This window comes from Oenanthe melanoleuca, chromosome 1, assembly GCF_029582105.1.
Source record: "Oenanthe melanoleuca isolate GR-GAL-2019-014 chromosome 1, OMel1.0, whole genome shotgun sequence".
Taxonomy (NCBI): Eukaryota; Metazoa; Chordata; class Aves; order Passeriformes; family Muscicapidae; genus Oenanthe; species Oenanthe melanoleuca.
The window spans coordinates 39,805,751-39,828,480 of NC_079333.1; the positions used below are offsets into that span (position 1 = coordinate 39,805,751).

General features: G+C 33.9%; 1 protein-coding gene across 1 annotated transcript in view; it reads left to right on the forward strand.

The window, feature by feature from the left end:
- DYNC2H1 (dynein cytoplasmic 2 heavy chain 1) overlaps positions 1–22,730 on the forward strand; it is a 139,743-nt gene that overhangs the window by 29,344 nt on the left and 87,669 nt on the right. Inside the window, exons 39-61 of the mRNA XM_056488331.1 lie at positions 226–433; positions 797–926; positions 1,716–1,871; positions 2,471–2,730; positions 3,349–3,595; positions 4,305–4,456; positions 4,977–5,121; positions 6,339–6,441; positions 7,654–7,821; positions 7,941–8,065; positions 9,122–9,370; positions 10,167–10,275; positions 11,269–11,382; positions 12,176–12,318; positions 13,288–13,363; positions 14,557–14,711; positions 15,524–15,661; positions 17,394–17,507; positions 18,672–18,832; positions 18,996–19,119; positions 19,734–19,855; positions 20,718–20,804; positions 22,167–22,293. Of these exons, the coding sequence (XP_056344306.1) occupies positions 226–433; positions 797–926; positions 1,716–1,871; positions 2,471–2,730; positions 3,349–3,595; positions 4,305–4,456; positions 4,977–5,121; positions 6,339–6,441; positions 7,654–7,821; positions 7,941–8,065; positions 9,122–9,370; positions 10,167–10,275; positions 11,269–11,382; positions 12,176–12,318; positions 13,288–13,363; positions 14,557–14,711; positions 15,524–15,661; positions 17,394–17,507; positions 18,672–18,832; positions 18,996–19,119; positions 19,734–19,855; positions 20,718–20,804; positions 22,167–22,293 (3,413 nt within the window). The remainder of the gene's footprint in view (positions 1–225; positions 434–796; positions 927–1,715; positions 1,872–2,470; positions 2,731–3,348; positions 3,596–4,304; positions 4,457–4,976; positions 5,122–6,338; positions 6,442–7,653; positions 7,822–7,940; positions 8,066–9,121; positions 9,371–10,166; positions 10,276–11,268; positions 11,383–12,175; positions 12,319–13,287; positions 13,364–14,556; positions 14,712–15,523; positions 15,662–17,393; positions 17,508–18,671; positions 18,833–18,995; positions 19,120–19,733; positions 19,856–20,717; positions 20,805–22,166; positions 22,294–22,730) is intronic.

Here is a 22,730-nt window from a genome sequence, read left to right on the forward strand (position 1 = left end):
AAACTTCTGGTAACAGTTGTAGCCAAAAGCCTCAGTACATTCTTTACAAAATTTTGTGATAAGAAAGCAAAAGTAGGCTGCAAAAAGTAAAGCATGTCAGCAGTGCCTTCAGAGAGCTGTCAGTCATAATGAAGGAAGAATAATAAATAACTTTAAGATAGCAAGGAATGATATTTTTAGCTGTTTTTCTTGGGTTTGATATTTTATTTTTGTGTCTGGAAATAGACGTTACTTCATGGATAATTTGTGATGGTGATATTGATCCTGAATGGATTGAATCTTTGAATTCTGTTTTGGATGACAACAAGTTGTTGACTATGCCCAGTGGAGAAAGAATTCAGTTTGGTTCAAATGTCAACTTTATATTTGAAACTCATGACCTTAGCTGTGCCTCTCCTGCTACAATATCTCGAATGGGAATGATCTTTCTGAGGTAAGACACAGGAGTATTACATACTTTAAAAGTAAGCAAACATACTTTTCTTGAAAGGTGTTCTCAAGTGAAGGGAGCAATTGGTTAGTTGCTTACACTTAGGGAACCAACCCCTGGAGAAATTTCTTTAGGTTAGGAAGTTTCTTGAGGTTGCATATACCTTCTGTGGTGTTTGTTATAAACTTTTGACTAAAGTATCTCAGATTTTTTCTAAAAGACATTGTGAATTCTTTACTGGAGAGTGCAAATATTGGTTAGAAATTGTTAAAGTGTTTTACCAGACTTTTTCTGGAATTGTGTTTTTCCTTTTAAACAGTCTATTTAAAGACATTGGTGTCTGAATCTTGTTTTGTTTTGACTTAGTGATGAAGATACTGACCTTAATGCACTAATAAAGTCTTGGATAAGAAGTCAGCCTGAAGAATGCAGATACAACCTTGAAAATTGGATTGGGGACTATTTTGAAAAGGCTTTAAACTGGGTTGTAAAGAAGGTTGGTAAATGAATACCTAATTAAGTTTCAATTTCTGTTAAGTATGATCCATTTTTTTTGTTCAACACTAGATAGATAATTCCTATTAATTTTTGAACTGTAATAAAAAAAAAAAAAATCTCAGTGCTTTTTTGATAGAGTTATAGAATTGTAGAATATCACACAGAGATATGTAGAAGGGGCCCACAGGGATCATTGAAGTCCAGTTCCTGGCCCTGCACAGGACCACCCCAAGAATCAAACCATACACCTTCTTGTACTTTGGCAGGTTTGCTGCTGTGATCCCACTAATGATGCTTCCCAGACTTCCCTTCTGGAGGAGCTGGATTTGCATTGATCACTAGCTTATGTGCTGAAAATATTTTTTAGGAGACTTACCCACTGCTGTGGCCGGTGTGCTAGTTTTTAAGAGACGTACATTATCTCCTCCTGGGGAACATACATGGTCATTTTGTGTTCTTCTAATTATTTTGCCTCCTAGTTCTTTTACCCCATGGCATTTTTTAGGCTTTTAAAGTCTCAAATGAAAACCATGGTGTTCCTGAGGCTGCAAATTCTCTTTGGTACCAAAGAGAAATATCCATAAAGAATCTGTTAAAAAGGAAGATTTCTCTGAATCAATGCTTAGAAATAATTTAGCATCAAGTGAATTTTCTAGAACAATAGCAGTGTTGAGATCTTTCCTCAGTTGTGCAAATGTCAAAAAGCAATGAGTAGTAACAGCATGCTAGCGACACATTGTTTATATTGAGGAATATATTTAAATCTAGTACAACTTTCAATTTTCAGAATGACTTTGTAGTAGAAACAAGTTTAGTTGGAACTGTGATGAATGGACTGTCTCATCTTCATGGAAGCACTGATCGTGGGCAGTTTATTATTAACTTGTTACGTGGTCTTGGTGGCAATCTCAACATGAAGTCACGACAAGAATTTGCAAAAGAGGTAATCTCTGTGCTCCAATTTGATTTTGATTTGTGTCATCTGTAGGAAGATAGCTGAGAAGTGAAGGACTGTTTTATGTGTCACTGATACATTGCATCCATCCCAAATAGCAGTCCTTTGGTCCTGGCACCAAGAGATAGTGAAATGCCTTTGTCCATACTGCTTAGTGCAAGGACCCACTGTAGCAGACTGTGTTTGTCTGTACTTACTGTATATGTAAACCAGATTTATTTTTGTGGGGTTTTTTTTTTCTGTTCAGAATACTTGAAATGGTAACAGGACTTTGCACCTGATCAGGGAGGTGTTCTTAGGTATTCTTCTTAATAGGATGCGTAATGTTAAAAAAAATTGAAGCTTTTCTAAGTGAAATTTCATTTCTTCATATTATGAAAAGTGGAAGAGTATTATTGTTTAGTTAAGGGTTTAATCATAAAGCATATGCGTGATATGATTGAATTTTCAAAGGCAACCTCAGACTATCAAATTGAAGAATTATATATTTGATTTTATATAAGTATTCTTTGGACATTCTTTAGACTAGCTTGAAATCTTATTAGAGTATGGATTTAACAGCAACTGTATTTTTATTTTTTCTCAAGATCTTCAGTTGGGCACAAGAGTCTCCTCCTGATCCAAGGAAGCCCCTGGACACATATTATGACACAGACAGTGGAGAGCTAATGCTGTATCAACTGAAAAAACCTGAAAATCTAACAGCTGATGACTTCAGTAATCTCCAAACACTTCCAGTCATCCAAACCCCTGACATGCAGAGAGGTTTAGATTACTTTAGACCATGGCTAGATATTAATAATAAGCAGCCATTTCTTCTTGTGGGTCCTGAAGGATGCGGAAAAGGGTAAAAAATAGTTCCTATTTTAAGTAAAATATGCTTCTAGTTATTTGACAGAATTTGTAAATTTTTTAATAATGCTTTTATTGTATGACTTTCAGACAGAGTATTACTTGTTTAGGTCATTAATTAAACAAACCTTGAACTGGCAAATGAGTAAATTCTTACGAAATTCTGCAGGGGCAGTTCAGACTGTCACTATGCATCTAAGATATCTGAATGAAACAGGATCTTTGGAAAACCTACTGTCATGGAGCAGCAGCTTAGATGCACATGAGGTCCAGTCTCATTTCAAGGGCTCTAGATGCCTTGTGCAGGCAACTTGATTTAGCACCTCCTGTTTCCTTTATTAGATTCCTTATTTGGATGATTTGGGTCACAATAATCAAGATACTGGCTGTTTGTTTTGTGTAGCTGTATACACTACACTTTGATTGAATTTTCTGAATGGAAAATGGTAGTTTTAAAGGCAAGAATGTTGAATTCAGTAAACCTCATGCTCCACCTATTCCATTAATATATGATGTAGTATATGTATTTTAATTCAAAAACTATGAAATATCTTTGCATACACAGCATTTTAATTTATTTATGCCTATATGTATGTACATATTGGTTTTCTAGGATGCTGCTTCACTATGCATTTTCTCAGCTCCGCTCCACTCAGATCGCCACTGTTCACTGCAGTGCACAGACTACTTCTCAACATCTTCTACAGAAATTGAGTCAAACTTGCATTGTAATCAGCACAAACACTGGGCGAGTGTTCAGACCCAAGGACTGTGAAAGGCTGGTTTTGTACTTAAAAGACATCAATCTACCCAAACCTGATAAATGGGGAACAAGCACTCTCGTGGCTTTTCTGCAGCAGGTGAACACTTATGTCTATTACTTATAAAGAGACTTAAATATACTGGATATAATTTAGTGTATTTAGTAAATACCTACATTGATTAATTTCAGTGTTGAAATCCTGCATCCTATATTAACTTCAGGTTTTTTTGTGCTTTAATAGACTATGTAGGTGTCAGCCAGAAATAAGATACCATTTTCATTTGGCTGATATTTATAAATATATAAAGACAGCACTTGTCTCAATGAGTTACAGTGCAGTAGACACATGAATGACAATAAGGTTGCCAGGAGCAGTTAGCATAGATTCTCAGGGGCAAGTCATGCTTTATGAGGGGTAGAGAGTGAATATAGTCCACCTGCACTTCACTGCACTTCAAGACCATTGATGCTGTCTCCCAAAAGATCCTCACAAGAAAAGCTGTTGATATGGGCTACATAAGCAAATAGTGAAGTGATTTGTAAGTTGGCTGAAGAGCCAGGCCCAGAGGGTGATCATTAGTGGTAAAGAGTCTACTTGGAAGCCATGATCTGTATTAACATCTTCATTAGTGATCAGGACAATGGAGTCCTGCAAATCTTCAGATGACAAAATTGTGCAGAGTAAGACACCTCAGGCAATTAAGAAAGCAGAAATAATGGTATACTTGTCACTATTTTATTATATTTTACTTTGTATGATGCTCTGTTGGCTTTCCTTTAATGGAGTATTTATTTAATTATTAAAGGTTCTTACATATCAAGGATTTTATGATGAAAATCTGGAATGGGTTGGTTTAGAAAACATCCAAATTGTGGCTTCAATGTCAGCTGGAGGAACCTTGGGAAGACATAAACTTACCTCCAGGTTTACTTCTATGGTTCGTCTCTGTGCAATTGAGTAAGTATATGTAAATTAGTCTAACTCTCAGAACTCAGATTCAGCCTCTCTTTATAAGGACCTCTTGTCAATTTAGTGTTTGCAAAGATGTGGCTGTTCTAGTCTTTCATCTTTTCTCACACTTTGTCAGATTTGGTGCTGTTTGGTGCTTCTTGGCACCAGAGTCCAGCTAAGAGGGATCTACAGCTGCCTGTTGGTAGTGAAGTGTTTGAAATGTGTTTCTGCTGCATAATTTTGAAGGCAGTACACTGCTTTCTGCAGCTTTATGTTAAGGTGCTCTTTGGTTAAACAGTTAGAGAAATTGAAGTTTTTTTTTTTTTTTTTTTTAAGTTTGACCATATCAACAGGTTTATTTAGAAAATTTCTGAAAGTGGCTTAATGCAATAGAATGATAATTTTACTTAGCTGCTGGATAGAGATGCTATTCAATAAAATTTCTCAGTAATTGTGTATATAAGTTTTAACTCAGCTTTAATTAAATAGAAGAAGTCCATAATGATTAGGTTTTTTCCCTTTTTAGCTATCCAGAAAGAGAACAACTGCAAATTATTTATAGTGCCTACTTGGAACCTGTGTTACAGAAGAACCTAAAGAATCACCCTGTTTGGGGTTCTTTAGCAAAAATACATCAGCTAGCAGGATCTATGGTTCAGATTTATGAACAGGTATGGAAAGCTTTTTTCTTTCTTCAAGGAGATGGAGAATTCAGATATTTTATTACAAATAATTAGCTTTTGATATTAACAAGTGAGTAGAAAGGTTTATCAGTATTAAAATCTAAGTTGATATCTTTTTTAATAAAGTTGACATCAATTTTGGAACTTCTTATTTTCAGAGAGTCCTAGGTATGAGAAGCAAGCAGAGTAAGCAGTAAGTGCTCTTGCTTTCTCACAGATTTGTTTTAGGATTTTGGCATGCATCTTAATATTTCTATACTTTTATTTAGTTGTAAAATGTGGGCAGTAGTGTTTTCCTACTTAATGGATGAGGAGACAGTGCAGCAGATGATTGTGTGCCCAGTAGTTATGGATGCTGTTATGAAGACAGAAGGAGATATGAGGATGGAGTCCTTTACAAACATCAAAGATTACCTATTAAAATTTTTCACTGTTAAAACCAGGTGTTTAGAACTGGATACAAGTTCATTTTAGCCTCTCATTTGAAATTTTATGAACTTCTATTTAGCAAAGTGCTTAACTACTTGCTTTTCTTAATCAGTACTACTTGCTTTTCTTAATCTTACTGGGGTAGTTATGTGTGGTGCTTGCTGTAGAATGTGTCAATGTCCCCATCCAGGCAGAAGCATTGATTCTTATGACTGCAGTGTGGGTTTAGTCACTGGTTGGTATGCACCTTTAGCAGGAGTTTCATATGTCCTTATCAATGTATTCCAAGAAACAGGAGTTTAAGTCTCATTACCCTGATGAAAGCAATTATTCCTTTAATTAAAGAAGTAGTTGTAAATTCAAATATCCTCTCTGAGAGATGAGTAAGTATGAAGTATTTTGTAGTGAGAGAGCATTGCTAATTTAGTTAGCTTTTAGTGAGAAAATGTTAATAATTTAAGGTAGGTTTTTATTACATTTCAGTATTGCTTTTGTGTTTCATATTTGATATTGTTTTAAAAAAATATGTATTTTGTCTAATAAGATTGCACTAACAGCCCTAGGTGAGATGTGCAGCTGTTTCCATCAAAAATAGTACAGGAAAAATGCTCTGAGAAAATCTTTTGTGTTCAGGAAACAAGATTTAAACAAGGAGTGCATTTGTAAGATATCTAAATGTTCACTAGCTAGAAAACTAAGGTATCTGGTACCTTAGAAAAAGTTATGTACATTTTACAATACCACTTTTTTTTCCTTTCCTTAACTCCCACTTTTAGGTACGAGCAAAATTCACAGTTGATGATCACAGTCATTACCTTTTTACACCATGTATTCTTACTCAGTGGGTTCTTGGTTTATTCAGATACAATTTGGAAGGTGGTAAGTCACTTACTTGGTTTTCATTAATAAAGTAGTGCTAAAATGGCCTAGATTATTATAGATGTCAGTTTTACTGTTGGCTCCACATTGATCTTTTTAAACTGTGAACTGTCTGTAAGTCAGTAGAGGGAAAAAGTCCCTGACAGTTCATTCCATAACATAAGAGTAAGCAAATTTATAAAAATCCAATGAGGTTTTAAAATATGTGTGGGAGCTATTTATGGTTTAAGGGAAGTTAGTAGGTTGGGACTGCATTCTTACTATGGGAACTTGAACTGTGCCCCTTACTATTCACTTTTTTGTTCTGTGGTTTTTTGTGTTTTGTGTTGGGTTTTTTCTTGAGCATATGTGTTGTTTTCCAGGGTCCCAGAGCCTTGCCTCTCATGCTTGTCCTGCTATACCTGCTTATCTGGTTTATACACATACCTCATTGGCAGCTTTCTAATATTGTTTTTGTCTCTGAATTTGGTATTATTACTATATCATAAGCAATTACGCATTATGTTTTAGCTCTTCCATTGATTAGAAAGTTGCATAGGGGGCTGCTTAAAGAGGATAAAAGTTACTCTCTACTTATTTTCTGGGACCATGAGATGGTAAATGCAGCTTGAATGATGTCAGAAAAGCTGCACTGACAATCAATGAATGGGTAATCTCAGCTCATTTAAGGACTTTTTAGTTGTATCTAATGTTGACATATGCATGTGCTTTTCCAGTGATGAACAAGGCTTGTTATTTATTCATCTTCCTTTTTACTTTTGTGAGGAATATTTAAGATTTGGAGTCTCTAGGGAATTTTCTAATACAGTAGAATTTATTTGGTATTTATTCTTATTTTAGTATTTGATATCAGTCTTTCTCTTCCCATTTAAAAATGTCTTCTGGATTTTCTTGGTTTCATTGTCTGGAAAACTGACTTTTAATTTTAACTTTGTGTGCAACACCTTGTTCATTTTTGATTGAAGCTGACACTTGTTTTAATAGAGAGAACTTGTTTTAATAGAATATATTTCATTTAATCTTGTCATGATCCATAAAGAAATTATTAAGAATCACTTCATGATGTTTACTTTTTTCTCTTATTTCTTCCTTACCGATGCTCTCCTGCTGGTATGTAATTTCTCTTGCTCATTTTCAATTTCATATTTTAAAGTGGAAATTGAAAAATGTATTATAAATATATAAAATTAATTCTCTCCTTCAATTTTGTAGGTTCATTGATACAAACTGCAGACTTTGTATTGGAAGTTCTTGCTTATGAAGCACGTCGCTTGTTCCGGGACAGAATTGTTGGCTTGAAAGAACTTCAAGTATTTGATAACATTTTGTCCAAAGTGTTTCAAGGTGATTGGGGCTCAGATGTTCTGGACAATATGGCAGGTAAGTCTTTTGAAGCATATCACACAAACTTGAAATATTTGTTTAGGAAATGCCTAGTCAAGTTAGATAGCATATGAGTTGAACACCTAAAGTTTCAAATGTTTCTTTTTTTTCCACAGATAACTTTTATGTAACCTGGGGAGCTTGTCAAGAGGCATTCATCAGACCAGGCCAGGCACTACCAGCACATGGGAGGCCACTTGGCAGACTAAACTCAACAGACTTGAAAGATGTTATTCAAAAAGTGAGACACGAGTAAAGAATATACACAGCAAGGGTTTACAGCAATGATTCTAGACAGATTTGGCAAACAGTAACATGCAAGCAACCAGGTTTATGCTGGGGGCTGCCTCTTGTTCAGAGAATCACCTTTTGCATTTGGTAAAGCAAGGGAGGACTTGTGATGTTATGTGGCAGGCAGTAGGAAATATGTAGCAAGGTTATGCTAATGAAAGGACATCAGTTGCATTTGCTGCTGATTTACAACAGTTTGGTGAGCCAACATTTTGTTTGTGTATATATATTTTTGTCTATTGTTCGAGTACCTAAGTGTTTTATTATTCCAAAAAGTGAGCTTGATGAAGAAATGCAAACATTTTAACTCTTCTAGGCTATCTGATTTTTAGGATGAGAGTTTTGAGATCATCACTCTTATTCATAGTATTTGACAGATTGCTCTTGCAGATGGGAAACTACTCCCTCACCTTAAGTGCCAACTTGTGACCAATACACTGTATGGGAAATGATGAAATTCAATGGCCTCAGTAAGCAGGGAGTTGGTTGGTTTTGTTTTTCTTTCTGATTGCACGCTTCCATTGGGCTTTAAAGATGAGGTTTTAATAAGTATAATAAGGTCACAATTTAATCATAGGATCTGTTGTTGTGTATGTTTCACTAGGAACTTCCATAATCTGCAGTTATGCAGCAATTAGGAGCCTAAAACACTCTCCTGAGTTACTAATTAGTCTGTAGTCAGCGACACAGCTCAGACTTTGTTCTGGTCCATTATTCAGTTTTAATTAGTTCAGTGGTAGATTCCTATTTCAATATATCAAAGACTCCCAGGGTGTTCTGGTGCTGGGCTTTGTGTAGTATGTTCATTATTGATATATTTACTACTCATAAAGGGTATGTGAGGTATCTAAATTCTGTCACAAAAATAATTTTTTTTTTGAATGAAGACTAGTGTGGTCTCTTAAGCTTTTAAGCCCTTCTTTTCTAAATGTTTAAATATTGGGTGTTTTCATATCTCACTACTTTTATTTATTATTATTGATCAGATTTTTTTTTTTTTTAATAGGGTATCATTCATTATGGACGGGACAAAAAAGAGATAGATATTTTACTATTCCATGAAGTCCTCAGTTATATTTCCAAAGTGGACAGAGTGCTGAGTTCTCCTGGAGGATCACTTCTTTTGGCAGGACGGAGTGGTGTAGGTCGACGGACTGTTACCTCTTTAGTTAGTCACATGCATGGAGCTGTTCTGATTACTCCCAAAATTTCCAGAGGTTATCAGCTGAAGCAGTTCAAAAGTGATCTAAAATACGTAAGTCACTCAATTTCCTCTATTTTGTAGGTGTATGTTAAAGAAAAAAAAAGAGAATACAGTAATTTTGAAGGACACAAAAGGTTGTGTAAATGAAATATTTTAAGCGAAGAAAAATGACAGTCTAAATAAAACAAGTAATTTTTAAGAAATTCTCACTTCAGATGTATATACTGTTCTTCACAGGAACTAACTGAAACTCCACTTTTTAGAATACCAGAGCTCTTTTTGATTGTTGTAGAACCTATAAATATGAAGTTTATTGGAAAGGCTTTTTCATGTATATGTTTCCATTTTCGTATTGGTTAATACTTCTATTTTCTGTTTCTGCCAGTTAATAGTAGTTGAATCTAGTAAAATTTTATTGATTGAGGAAAGTATATATTAATTAAAATTACATATTACTTAAAACCAGGTGCAATCAATAGTTTCTTGAATCAATAGTTTCTCATTACCTTCAGCAATGCTAAAGAAAATTCTAGATGTATGCGTACACAAAAGAGTGATACAGTTCTGTCATTGAGTCATATACATAAATATATTCTATGAAAGATTCTGTGTTAATTATATTTTCATTACTAAAATGTTCTTTGTATTTGATATCTCTTTTAACTGAATCACCTGAAAATCTTTTATAAATATTTAGTAGTGTAGATGCTGTGGAGAAAATACGTATGTAGTCTGTAGTCAAGGTAAGATTATGATCCTTGTTGGTCCCTTCCAGCTCAGGATATTGTATGATTATCATTCTCTTCTGAACAATACACTGAGATTTGAATGTCTTCCCTGCTTCTAGGTGATGGAGCTTGCAGGCATTGAAGCACAGCAGGTGGTATTGCTGCTCGAAGACTATCAGTTTGTTCATTCCACTTTCCTGGAGATGGTCAACAGTTTACTGTCCTCAGGTGAGTCAAGTCCAAAGAGATTTTGATATTAGTTTTACCATGCAGACTTAGCTCAACAAGGCAGAATTAGATGATGTTTTCTAGCTTTATGTCTCTATCAGAAGGTTTAGTTAGCTTTCTATGCTGTTTTAGTTAGAGTACTTGTAATGTAAGAACCTGACTCAAGGATCACATAGTTGTCCTTTAATTTACCCTATAGTACAGGTGCTTTTAGTTTCTCTAATTCATTTCAAAGGAGTTATTTATAACAGTATAATAGCAAAATGAAAATGCATTCTACTTTACAGCTTCCCTTTTATAATAAAACTAAGAATTGAGAGGTTTACAATGTTTTACTAGATTGTATAGACTGAGTCCTTTAATTAAATAGTCACCAGCAAAGCTTGCTTTTCTGAAGGTAATGAGATGATAAATAACAATAACAAATAAGAAAAGCGACTTTATTTTACTGCCCAGCTTTGTTCCTGGATCAGAGAGGAGATCATTGAAGGACTGAGTCAGAGTTGCTAGATGATTTTTTTGGAACTGCTGTAGTTTAAGAGCTGATTAATAAGAGCCCCAGATTTTTCCTGTCTCTCAGGTGCTACCCCAAATCTACTCACAGTATCAGATTTTCATCAGCCAGTGTTAAAACTTTATGTCTGAGGATCTAGACGACTACTCACTGTCATGCTGCTGTGTCCTGGTGTATGACAGTTTATTTTGATTTGTTTTGTATGCAGTACTGGGTCACTGTCTTTGAAAGAGCTTTTTTTCAAACACATTTCAGCAATATAAACACAGTAGACTGTTAAACAGAATCACTGTTATTTGTTTTTTTGTTTTGTGATATCATGAAAAGAATGATTAAGTAAGTGGGATAATACTCACGGAATTATGGAGGTGAATACTATGAAATTTGAATTCTCTATACAGGGGATTCAAGGGAAGCCTTCAAAGCAATTTAAAGAATTATAGTGTATTTTATCTGACTTAAATTCATTCTTGAAACAGGAGAAGTTCCTGGGCTGTATAAAATAGAAGAATTAGAACCATTGCTATCTCCTCTGAAGGATCAAGCTTCACAAGATGGATTTACAGGACCAATTTTCAACTATTTCACATACCGTATGTGAACAGAGTTATAAGTTATAATTTAATATGAAGTTTAAAAAGTGTTATAATAATGGAAAAATAATTTCTAACATGGTCTTTTCATTGTGTGCATTTGAAACTTTTAATTAGTTATTAAATAGCAAGCAGGAATAATATTTGTGATATTTGAGGGCACAGAATCCTCAGCTTAAAATTTATTTTTCTGTCTGAAATTTTGTATTGATGAGTGTTCGACAAATGTTATGAAATCTGCTGTTGAAAGTATTAGAAGGAAGAAAGCTTTTGTTCTCATTATTTTCTGGTTTGTATGGGTTTTATATATATCTAGTAACAGATATTTCTTCTATTTGTCAATTATATCAAAAAATCACTTTGGATTCTGAGTAATTATAAGCAAGTTTACAGATAGATTTCTTAATTATTTGTATTTCTTCCTTGGCCCGATAAGAAGATTAAATAGTTTAGAAATAAATCACAGAATATGACTGAAAGAATACAGTCACAGCAGCTGGCCATGGTTCTATTGGTCTATGTGTGTTAGAATGAGAACTAGTACTCTCTACTTAAATACTGTTAGCTCTTCAGAATTAAAAAATGCACTGTAGTATGCATAGTGAGAATTCATACTAAATAGGGTTCTACTTATAAACATTTCAGTCCTAGTGTAATTTGATGTTATAGGCTTTTTTTTTCAGAAATTACCTTGTGATAAGTATTTGAAAAAAGTAAATTATGTTGTATTTGCAATAAATCTATCATTATGTATTCAGTTTATTTTGTATTAAAAATTGTTAAATTTTCTTAGGGGTCCAACAAAATCTGCATGTTGTCTTGATCATGGATTCTACCAATTTAAATTTCACAATAAACTGTGAAAGTAATCCAGCACTGTATAAGAAATGTCAGGTTTTATGGATGGAAACCTGGTCAGAAGATAGTATGAAAAAGGTAAGTTGCATTAACTGTCACTTAAATTATTTATTTATTAAATTAAATTATACTTTTAAATTATTGTCTCTAAATATAACTGAGCTCTGGTGAATAAGGTCAAGATATTTAAAGTTGTGAAGGAATAATTATCACTGTACTTATTTTATCCCTTTGTACACTCTTAAAAAGATGGAAAGTTCTGCAGAACAGTTAAGTATTATTAGCATTGTTATTTTACCAGTACCATTATGTTTTGTTCTCTCTGTGGGCTGACTTGAACAACATGCTGACTACTATGACTCTGATCAAACACAGCATTTAAGAGCAAAATACAGACTACAAGCAAAATGTTAAAGGCAATTGTTTGGGGTTTTGGTGTCAGGTTGGCCTGCAGGGGTGACTTCTGTGAGAGGCTGCCAGAAGCTTCCCCCATGTCAGGTGGAATTAGGGCCAGCTGGCTCCAAGAGGGATGTGCTGCTGGCCAAGGCTGAGCCTAACAGCCTTGGTGGCAGTGCCTCTGGGATAACATTTAGCAAGTGGAAAGAAGTTATCATAGTGGAGCAGAGATCCACCTGCAGCCCATGGAGCCCATGCTGAAGCAGGTAGAGGCGCCTGAAGGAATCTGTGACCCCATGGGAAGCCCATGAACATATATGCATGTGATTGTCACACAGACCAACACAAACAGAAACCCTAAGCACTAACACAGCACCAGCACAGTGTTGCCATCATCCTGTTCCCCTCTCTGAGTGATCTCAGTGAAGGTCAATTAGTGGGTAATATGTACATGGGCAGAATGTGGATTAAAACTGTCTTATTTCCTCTTGAATTATATGTACTTTTAAAGCTTCTAGATTTGCGCTATTGTTAGGTACTCTGTTTTTTTTTCTAATTGAAATTTAATCTAATTTAATCTCATTTTCTAATTTGAAATCAAGTTGTCTTTGTTTGTAACTTTCATGCAAAAAAATCATGTTGTTGTTTTAGATACCTGAAATGCTTCTGTGTGATTCAGAACAAGAAAAGATGGGAAAAACGCACAAAGTTAAGAAAAAACATTCAGGTAATATTTAGATAGACTTAGTAGTTATTATTCTTGTTATTAAGCTCTTGATCCTGTGTTGGGCATAGTATGTGTTTACTAGCATATTCCTAGATTTTGGTGTTGTTCACATGGCAGGCATTTTTCGCAAGGGAGCATTAGTTTGGAACACACATCCTGGCTGATCAAATGCAGTTTCTTGTGTCACAAGCAGTTACTGTGTATATTCAATTTTATAAGCTGATTTAGCTGTATCTTGTCAGTGTCTTCCTTCTGTATGGATCTTATTTAACAACCTGGAAATCTGATGTTTTGAGAGTTTTTGCAGTTTAAATATTTAATTGTTCTTTTTGTAGAACTTCATTTTACTTTATTAATTTCAAAAACTACTTTCTTCTAAGTAATGTCCCTTTTTCAGAATATTTAGTTTTTATCATAAGACTTCAAATTTAGTCTTGTTAAAAATAGTGTCTCAAATATCATCTAAGAGACCAGTGCCAGCACTCACTTGCAGAATACTACTTGTAGCCACTTTCTATAAAAGTAGCACTTAGAGGTCATGGAGCCAACAGAATATGTGATGGTAAGTGGATCACTTGGAGTCTCTTGTTTTCAATCGATTTTTAATAGGCCAGTCAGAATAGTGGCCAAAAATAGTATTTGGTGTTCACATTACCATCGCTCTTTATCCTAGATCATCATAATTAATCTACTTATTAGAGGCATTCATTTATATGTAGAAATGCTTTAGCAATTTTTTTCTTTTGTAGGGTAATGTAGTTTATTTTGCAGTATCTTTGGGCTTCTGTTCAACAAACTGAATAACAGGAAAACCTTTTAGTTTGCCTGTCATGAGAGATAAGGGAGAAGACAAGAGCACATGGGCTTTATTTCTAAAATTGTCCAAGTATTTAAAAATTCAGTTTTTGTGGAAGTAGTTTCTTATATGATTAGCTCTCAGTAGTCTGCAATTAATTTTGCTGGCTTTTCCAAATATCAAACAATTTCAGTGTATTTCTTTCTGAGAAATATTCAAATGTACTTACATGCTGTTTCCCTGGGAGTACTTAAAAAAATTATTCTTTTTGTACTATTTTGAATACTCTCAATTCATATCTCGAAAAGCAAGCATATACTGTTGCTTTTTCTTAGTTATTTTAATGTGAGATAAAATTCAGTATAATTATATCTGTGTAACAAATGATGTTGTACAGGTGATTCTGATTTTCTGAAGTCATTTTTGGCAATCCATGAATCATGTAAAATATATGGTGCAACGCCTAGCAGGTATATGACATTCCTTCATGTCTACAGTACCATCAATAACAGTAAGAGAAAAGAGCTAATAAAAAGGCAGAACCACTTGCAGGTATGTGTTTAAAACACTTGACATATGGCTTTTCAATATATTCTTGCATTAAGAATTGTCTTGTGCATTGAACTGTAGCTGCTAACATGGTTATGTGATGTGTCCTCTATTGGCATATGCTCAAGCTGTGATTTCAGGAGAGAAATAGTATCAATCTTAATGCTCTTCTCTGTTTAAGTGGCTGAAAGAGTGAAAAGTGGTTTTCTTGCTTTTGTTAATTTTTTTGTTTTTATTAATTTTTGGTAATTTTTTTTTCCAAATATATCTTAAAATATTGGTATTATATAATTAGCATAAACAATGTAGAAAGTCAAGAAAATAGTTAATTTTAAACGTAAATGAGACTTTATATATATCTATATAAATCTATATATGTATATCTATATATATCTATTTTTTTAAAGAGTATACAAATACGTAGAAATCAGATAATCTATTTTATTTCATTTTGTTTAATTTTAATTGATTGGCTTTTAGGGGAGATATAGTTACATTGACTTAATATCAGTTAACTGAAATGCTATTGAATTCTTGGGAAAAAGATCATATGCTAGTTGTTGTTTCATTTAATGTTTATCAATTGAGAATTTTTTTTTAAAATCTTCTTGATTTAGTAATAGATCTTAGAGTGGCATCTAGAACTGCCAGATCTCATTTTTAGGTTAAATAATATCAAGAAAAGATGAAAATTAATTAACGAAAAAGAAAATTAGTCTGCATTACTCATAGGTTCCATACTATTTGTAGCAAACTTTCATTTAAATTCACTTAAAATTTGTTGCTAAATATCTGCTTCCTGCAAACTTTTATAGGCAGGTGTTTCAAAGCTGAATGAAGCTAAAGCCCTGGTAGATGAACTGAACAGGAAAGCTGGAGAACAAAGCATTTTACTCAAAACAAAGCAGGATGAAGCTGATGCTGCTCTTCAGGAAATTACAGTATCTATGCAGGTGGGGTATACAATCACATGAGTTTTCTCAGTCAAGTGAAATAATTGTGTAGACAATAGGTCTCTACATTGATACTTCCTGGAATTGTAGATGTAGAATAAGCTGTAATGAGGCTACTGTCACTGCACTGTTTTCCTTCTTGTTACTGGTTTAATCTGGTCAGTCTGAAGCTGGATGTTAAAAGACATTCTCTGTATGTAATGCCTGGTCTTTTGTACCATTTGTTTCACAGTGCTTTAAAGGTGCATAAGTTTCCATCTTTGCAAGTCTCTCCCTGTTGGCAGCTTTTGGTACTTTTAGGTTCTGTCTGTCTGTAGTACATGGATTTGAATAATGATGATTGGCTTGGTGTGTTGATGATTTCAGTTTTAAATCTGCATCTGCTCTTTCACCTTAGAGTTATTGGTATGTGGATAGCACATATTACACTGTAGGAGAAAACCAAAGAGTAGGCCAAAAGCAATGAAATACCATGGCCCCACTGACACTAGAAAAATTACAGTTAAGTCTGATTATTTAGATTAGCATAAAGTATAGGTGCCCTCTAACATTTTAATGTCACTTCAAGTGATCTAGCTTACATAACAGAGAGAGCTCCAATACATACAGACTCTTTTAATCTCCTTTTAGGAAAAAGCTTTTGACCTACAACTGAATGTTAAGGTTTTCTTATTCAGGGCGATCATTCAGTACATGTTCATTTGCATGAAATGTCTAATCTAGTTTTATGTAGCTAATGTTTTATAGATTTGAATGTAATCTTCAATAACATGCTGATCTGTAGCTTGGGTTAAGTGCTCAGAGGATTATTATTATTTTAAGATTTTCTCTGCTTTTATGCATGTGTTACTTTCTGCTACAACTTCAACTCAGCTTGACAATTGCTGGTGATGGTAATGTGTTGTATACTGGAAGGACACAAACTCTGGGCTTTGTTGTCATGTATCTTTTAGGTGATCTGAGCCTAAAATAATAGTATTTTATTTTGTACATTTATCCTCAATGGATAAAAGATGTGTACGGCCCTTCCAACTGTAGTTGTAGTGAAGTGTTTAGTATTCTTGGAGACATCTAATAGCTACTCTCTGACTGTAAGTACAGGTACAAATCCAGAAAAAAAAAAAAAAAAGAAAAAAAAAGTAAACCCAAACAACTTACAACATACATGTAGGACATAAGATAGTTATCCTTACAGACAGAATTGGTACAAAATTACAAGTAAAGACACCATACCATGATTAGTAATTCTAGGCTAATAACCTGTAATTCCAATACAACTGCTGTTTTTACGAACATGATAGAAAAAGAGTATTTTAATGGTATGAAAGAAATTGAAATAAAAATGGGATCAGGACAATGACAGAAAAATGGTACTTTCTAATGTAGTAAGAATGCTACAGATGCTGTCATTCATGCTTTTAGAGGAAGGCTGATATCTTGATAAGGAATGGAAAATCAGAAGCAAGGGGGAAAAAGTCATAATGAGCCTCAAAGATAGAGGTATAGATCTGGTCTGTGGTAAAGAAAGGCAAGGACACACAGTAAAAGAAAATTATGCTTATTCCATATAGTTTGTTTACTTAGTCAACCTGCCTAATATAAAATAGACTCAGCTATTTTATTGTAATTAGTATTGTGCAAATTATTATAGTGAAGACTAAAAGAAATAGGAGACCTAAAGGAATAAAATCTGTGTAAATTTCCAAACGAAACGAATTCATTTTTTTTACAGAATGCTAGTGAGCAAAAAGCAGAAATGGAAAAGATAAAACACCGAATAGCAGAAGAGGCTGCAGAAATAGAACAAAGGAAAAAAAGAATTGAAGATGAACTGAAAGAGGTTCAGGTAAGAGCTGATAAGGAAAAGTAATATTTTGCAGTCTGATTTTATCTGACTTGTGTCCTGCCGTGGTTTTGCAGAATTTATTCCTGCAATTCTTAAATTTTACTCTAAATGATTTTGATATCAAAACTTTTATGCATTAGAAAACAGTATTCCATGTGGCAAACAGAGACTGACTTTCTGGCATTTGTATTCTGTTAGATAGTAATTAGAGAAAGAATTTCCAAGCCAAATCTTGCTTTCATCTGCTATTTCTATGCTGCTATACTCTACAGCCGAGTTCTGCTGATTTTTTTGTAATATTTTTCAATTAATGATATCTTATATAGGCCAACTACATTACTTTGCCTTGATCAAGCAGGTAGTATAGGGCTTGGTACTGTCAGCTGAATGGAAATAGTTTAGTGAGAGATAATTTACAGTCATTACTAAATCCTGAAAAGTGTATATCCTGATGATGTTACAGCAAACTGCTTGTTCAAGGGATTTTACTGTTAAGAAAAACTGTTAAGCATCAGTTTTTTGGGAGGTATGTGTGTTCAGTTATTGCTTTTAGTCTATTTTTCATACCATGCATTTTAAGTTTATACTAAAGACTAAGAGAACAGTACAATAACTTAATCTCTTTTCCTTTTAAATATCGTAGGTACCAAGAAATTATATCCTTGTATTGAAAGTGACATAGAACTAGAGGATTTGTCCCATTCTCTAGTTTTTGATAAATATGAAGGATGTGCAAGGTGTGCACAGTCTTTAATGATAATCTGTTATTTTCTTTTGTTTCTGGCCATTTTGTTACTTTTTTGATAAGGCTGAAGGATTTGTTTAGCTACTGGAAATAACAAGCTTTTGTGGCCTGTATTTCTATAGATTTTTATAGAAAGATCCCTGGTCATGCCTAAAATAGTAGTTAGCATCATTATTAAAAGATACCTGTATAACAATATTAGGATTATATTATGCTGTTTTATGTAGAAGTATAGTTATTATCACTTAGTAAATACATGGCAATTTTTTAGTAACTTATAAATATGAATCTACATCAGTGGTAGTTTCTTAGGTAATAAAGTATTTAAAAAGAAAAAGAAATTGCATGAAAACTGGAATGGAAAATGTTCAGTTTCTCAGATCCTCATCTCTCTTTTTAATGTGTTTTCATGTTTTAAGCCATTGGTTAATGAAGCTAAATTAGCTGTTGGAAATATAAAGCCAGAGGCTTTGTTAGAAATCCGGTCACTGCGGATGCCCCCTGACATAATCAGAGACATTCTAGAGGGAGTTCTGCGGCTGATGGGCATTTTTGATACATCATGGGTGAGCATGAAGAGGTGAGAATTGTATTTAACCATTAAAATTAAACATTAATTTACAATATGAACTACTTTCTGTTGTATTCAGAAATCTTGAGTTCAGAATTCCTTGGTTTCATATGGAAATAACCTTTTTTAACATTTGTTTCTTCTTTACTTAGTTATTTAATTCTTTTTACAGTTTCTTGGCCAAAAGAAGTGTAAGGGAGGACATAGGATCATTTGATGCCCGTAATATTCCAAAAGAAATACGAGAGAGTGTTGAAGAGCTTCTTTCTAGAAACAGAGCATCTTTTGATCCAAAGGTAATTCCTGATTGCATTATGTAAAATGAGAACAAAAAAAAAGACCAAAAGAAAAGATGTGATTGCCTGGTTTGCCAACATAATTTTTAAGATGAACTTAAGTTAGAGAAAAAGTGATTAATTCTGCTTACAGAATTTGTCAGTATGAGCAGATAAAGCTGTAGCAGAGATTACTCTGTTGCCTACTGCCTCCTAAGGTTAGAATTTGGTTGGTGAGTGAGAAGGGGTGGGGTAAGAAGTCATTATGGAGTCAAGTATTCAGATTTTTCTACTGCTATAAAGTAAAACTCAAACCAGGAAATTGTAACTGGCTCCTTTGGTATCCTTGTAACAGTAAGAACCTAATAAATCATTCATTGATTTAAAACTTGTTAATTTCAGTTTAGCTTCACAGTTGTAAAAATACCCACTGTGGTTTTTTTACACGGATTGATGGCCTTCAATATAGTCTTAGGAACAATTTAAAAGATTAGTTCATTAGAAGAGTTGGCTCATGAGCATTTTTAAGTTGGCAACTGGAATATCTGTTGCGGTTACTTATCCTGTATTTATCTCTTCTATATTATACTTCAAGGGCTTTCTAGTAACAACTTTTCTTGTACTGAATTTTTCAGAATGCTAAACGAGCTAGTGCTGCAGCTGCTCCATTAGCAGCTTGGGTGAATGCCAACATCCAGTATTCCCATGTCCTAGAACGAATTCAGCCTTTGGAAAAAGAAAAGGCTGGCTTGGAAGCGTAAGTTAGGCTCCATTACAAAATCAGTGTTTTTAATTCCAGTGGTGGTGGGTGAAACTGAATCTGCCAAAGAGAAATCTGAGTATGAGGAAACACTTCTTTACTTGAGGGTGACAGAATGCTAGAACAAGATGCCAGAGAGGTTGAGGAGTTTTCTCCTCTAATACCAAAACTGTGCGTGGACACCATCGTGCTTTAGCAGGGGAGTTGGACTAGATGATCTCTAGAGGTAATTTCCAACCATAACCATTCTGTGATTCTATATGAAGTTTATTAAAAGCAGAGATAAAAGATAACCTCATCCAGAGGTAATAAAGCTACATACTGAGACAGAAAAAGTGAGTGTACAATGGTTTATTTTTCGTGGAAGCTATGCCTTGGATTTTTTTTGTACAATCATGAGTTACCTGTCTCAGCTGAATACTGTCAGGGACAAATTAGCATCACATGTATGCTTAAAATGTATTCTCTCAGTGAAACCCTTGCTATTTTATGAGATATAAGCTTCCTCTTTTTCAGTCACGTACCAAGCATTATCAGTTTGTCCTTGGGATAAGAAAGATAAGACATTGTCCTATGACCATCCATAACCTGAGGACTCTGTACTGATTATTTTTCCAGGTCTTAAAATTCTGTATTAGAAGAATTTGTTCTGATCATTAGGAATGGGGTGTTTGGCTTCCATTTAAAAAACTATGTGAAGTACTCAGAGCTTTTACATGTGAAAATATATATTTCAATATAGAACACAACAAAGAATATCTTTGAACTATGTCTATGTAAATTACTTTCTTGTTATATTTACGCTTTGTTTTTCTTCCTTTGGGTCCATAATCTTAAAATAAACGTTATATTTTTCTAGTAATCTCAAGAAAACTGAAGACAGGAAACAGAGGTTAGAGGATCTTCTGAACTCTGTTGGTCAAAAAGTATTGGAACTGAAAGACAAGTAAGTTGGGTTTGTTTATTTCAGGGTGTCAATAAAAAGCATTGATGATTTTACAGTATGAATAATGAATTTTATCTAAGGAAACGTAACTTCCTGTAATGCAAGGTATTTATGTCAGTATTAGTGATGCTTAGGCTATCTGTACTCTCAGTGGAGATAAATACTATTAGATTACAGTTCATCTTCTTGATCAGATGGAAAAAATACTCCTTAAAAGTACCTGCTTCTCACTACTGACTGTGTTCATGGCCTTTATTATAGGCACTGTAGATGTCAAAGGTAAACAGTATGTTTATCACCTTCTGAATCACAGAGGACTTCAATGACTCCTTAGGACTTTGGAAACATTCCTGTGCAAAACATCCACTGATCACAGCTTAAAGAGAGGCAGTTCTATTTCTTTTAGCATGGCCTACTTTTCTGACAATTAGCTAGTTAGCTATCTCCTTTTATTCTTAGCCTCTCATCAAGCACATGACTCAGAGGCATAAAAATAGATCTGGTAAACATTTATATGTTCTCCAAATTCTGTTTAATCCAAGTTTTGTAGTTTGATGTTTTAATTATGTACTTAATATAGGAGATACTTTGCAACCTGACATATGTACATATTACTAAAAGTCATGTTTTGTAGTCTGCAAAAAAAAAAAAAAAAAGGATGATTCTTGAATTCTTGTAAATTAACTATACAGAGATTTCTTAGGTTAATTAAATACTATATACTAGAGTTAAACATATTAATTTATATACCATATATTGATAAAGTAATATATAAATAAATTATTTTGAATAGACGGATTAAATGTATCCATTATTTTAAATATTAATCAAACTAGTTAGATATTGAACAGTATGAAGTAACACCTAAGCCATGCCTGGTTTTTTTGCATGTTCTTCCTTCATATTAGTTTACAAAATAGTCTACTGTGAATTGGAGACATCCATGTAAATTAGTAATATTCTTTTTTAAACATCTAATAGATAAAGTTTACCAAATAGTTACAATTGTGGTATGACTTTGAGCGTGCTGTTGTCCAGACTGTGCACAACAAAACTTTACACAATCACTGAAATTGTCAGGCTGTTTAAGTAGAAGGGGGAATGATTTTCAGACATTACAATCTGTATTTAAAATCCATTTTTAAATCTCACCTCATCTATCTAAATTTTGTTAGCTAAAAGTCTAACAAGCCCATCTGTCAATTCGAAGCAGAAGGTATAAAAAGAACTACTGCAGTTGTGCTCTTTGTTAACAATAAGCAGGCATTTATTACAAATTCAATCAATTAAACTTCTTTGAAAATAACTATATGTAAGTTTTGTAGTTCATGACAGCAATTATAAAGAGTATTTGTTTTATAGGTTCCAGAATAGAACAACAGAAGCAGCAAAACTTGAAGCAGAGCTAAGTAAAGCTCAGAAAACATTGAAAGCTGCAGAGGAACTGATAAATCAACTCGATAGAGAGCACCAAAGATGGAGCGCTCAGGTTAGTGAAAATTTTCATAGTTTTCTTATAGCTGAGAATGTGAAAATACAGTCTTTGCATTGCTTGAAGAATGTTACTGCCATTCTGCATGTCTCCCAGTGCACATTTTTTGATTTGTCATTAGAAAACAAAGCTTTCCTTTTTTCTGAAGCTTCTTTTTACTTCATTATACTTACAACCTTGCCACCAAATGTGTAAAGATTCCCTAGTATTTAATAGAAAACATACAAAATTCTGTGCTGGTTTTCATCTGAAGAATATAATTGTTATGATGGCTCAGAGCTGGGCTCTCTAACCTGAGATACAACCAAAAGAGACAGGTTTTAAACAATTACAGTCTTAGAACGTACCACTTTCAAGGCATTTTTGTTGTAAATGTGCATAAAGGTATACCCAAAATGTTGGGCTGCTTTTGAAGTCTTCACTTAAATGCTTGA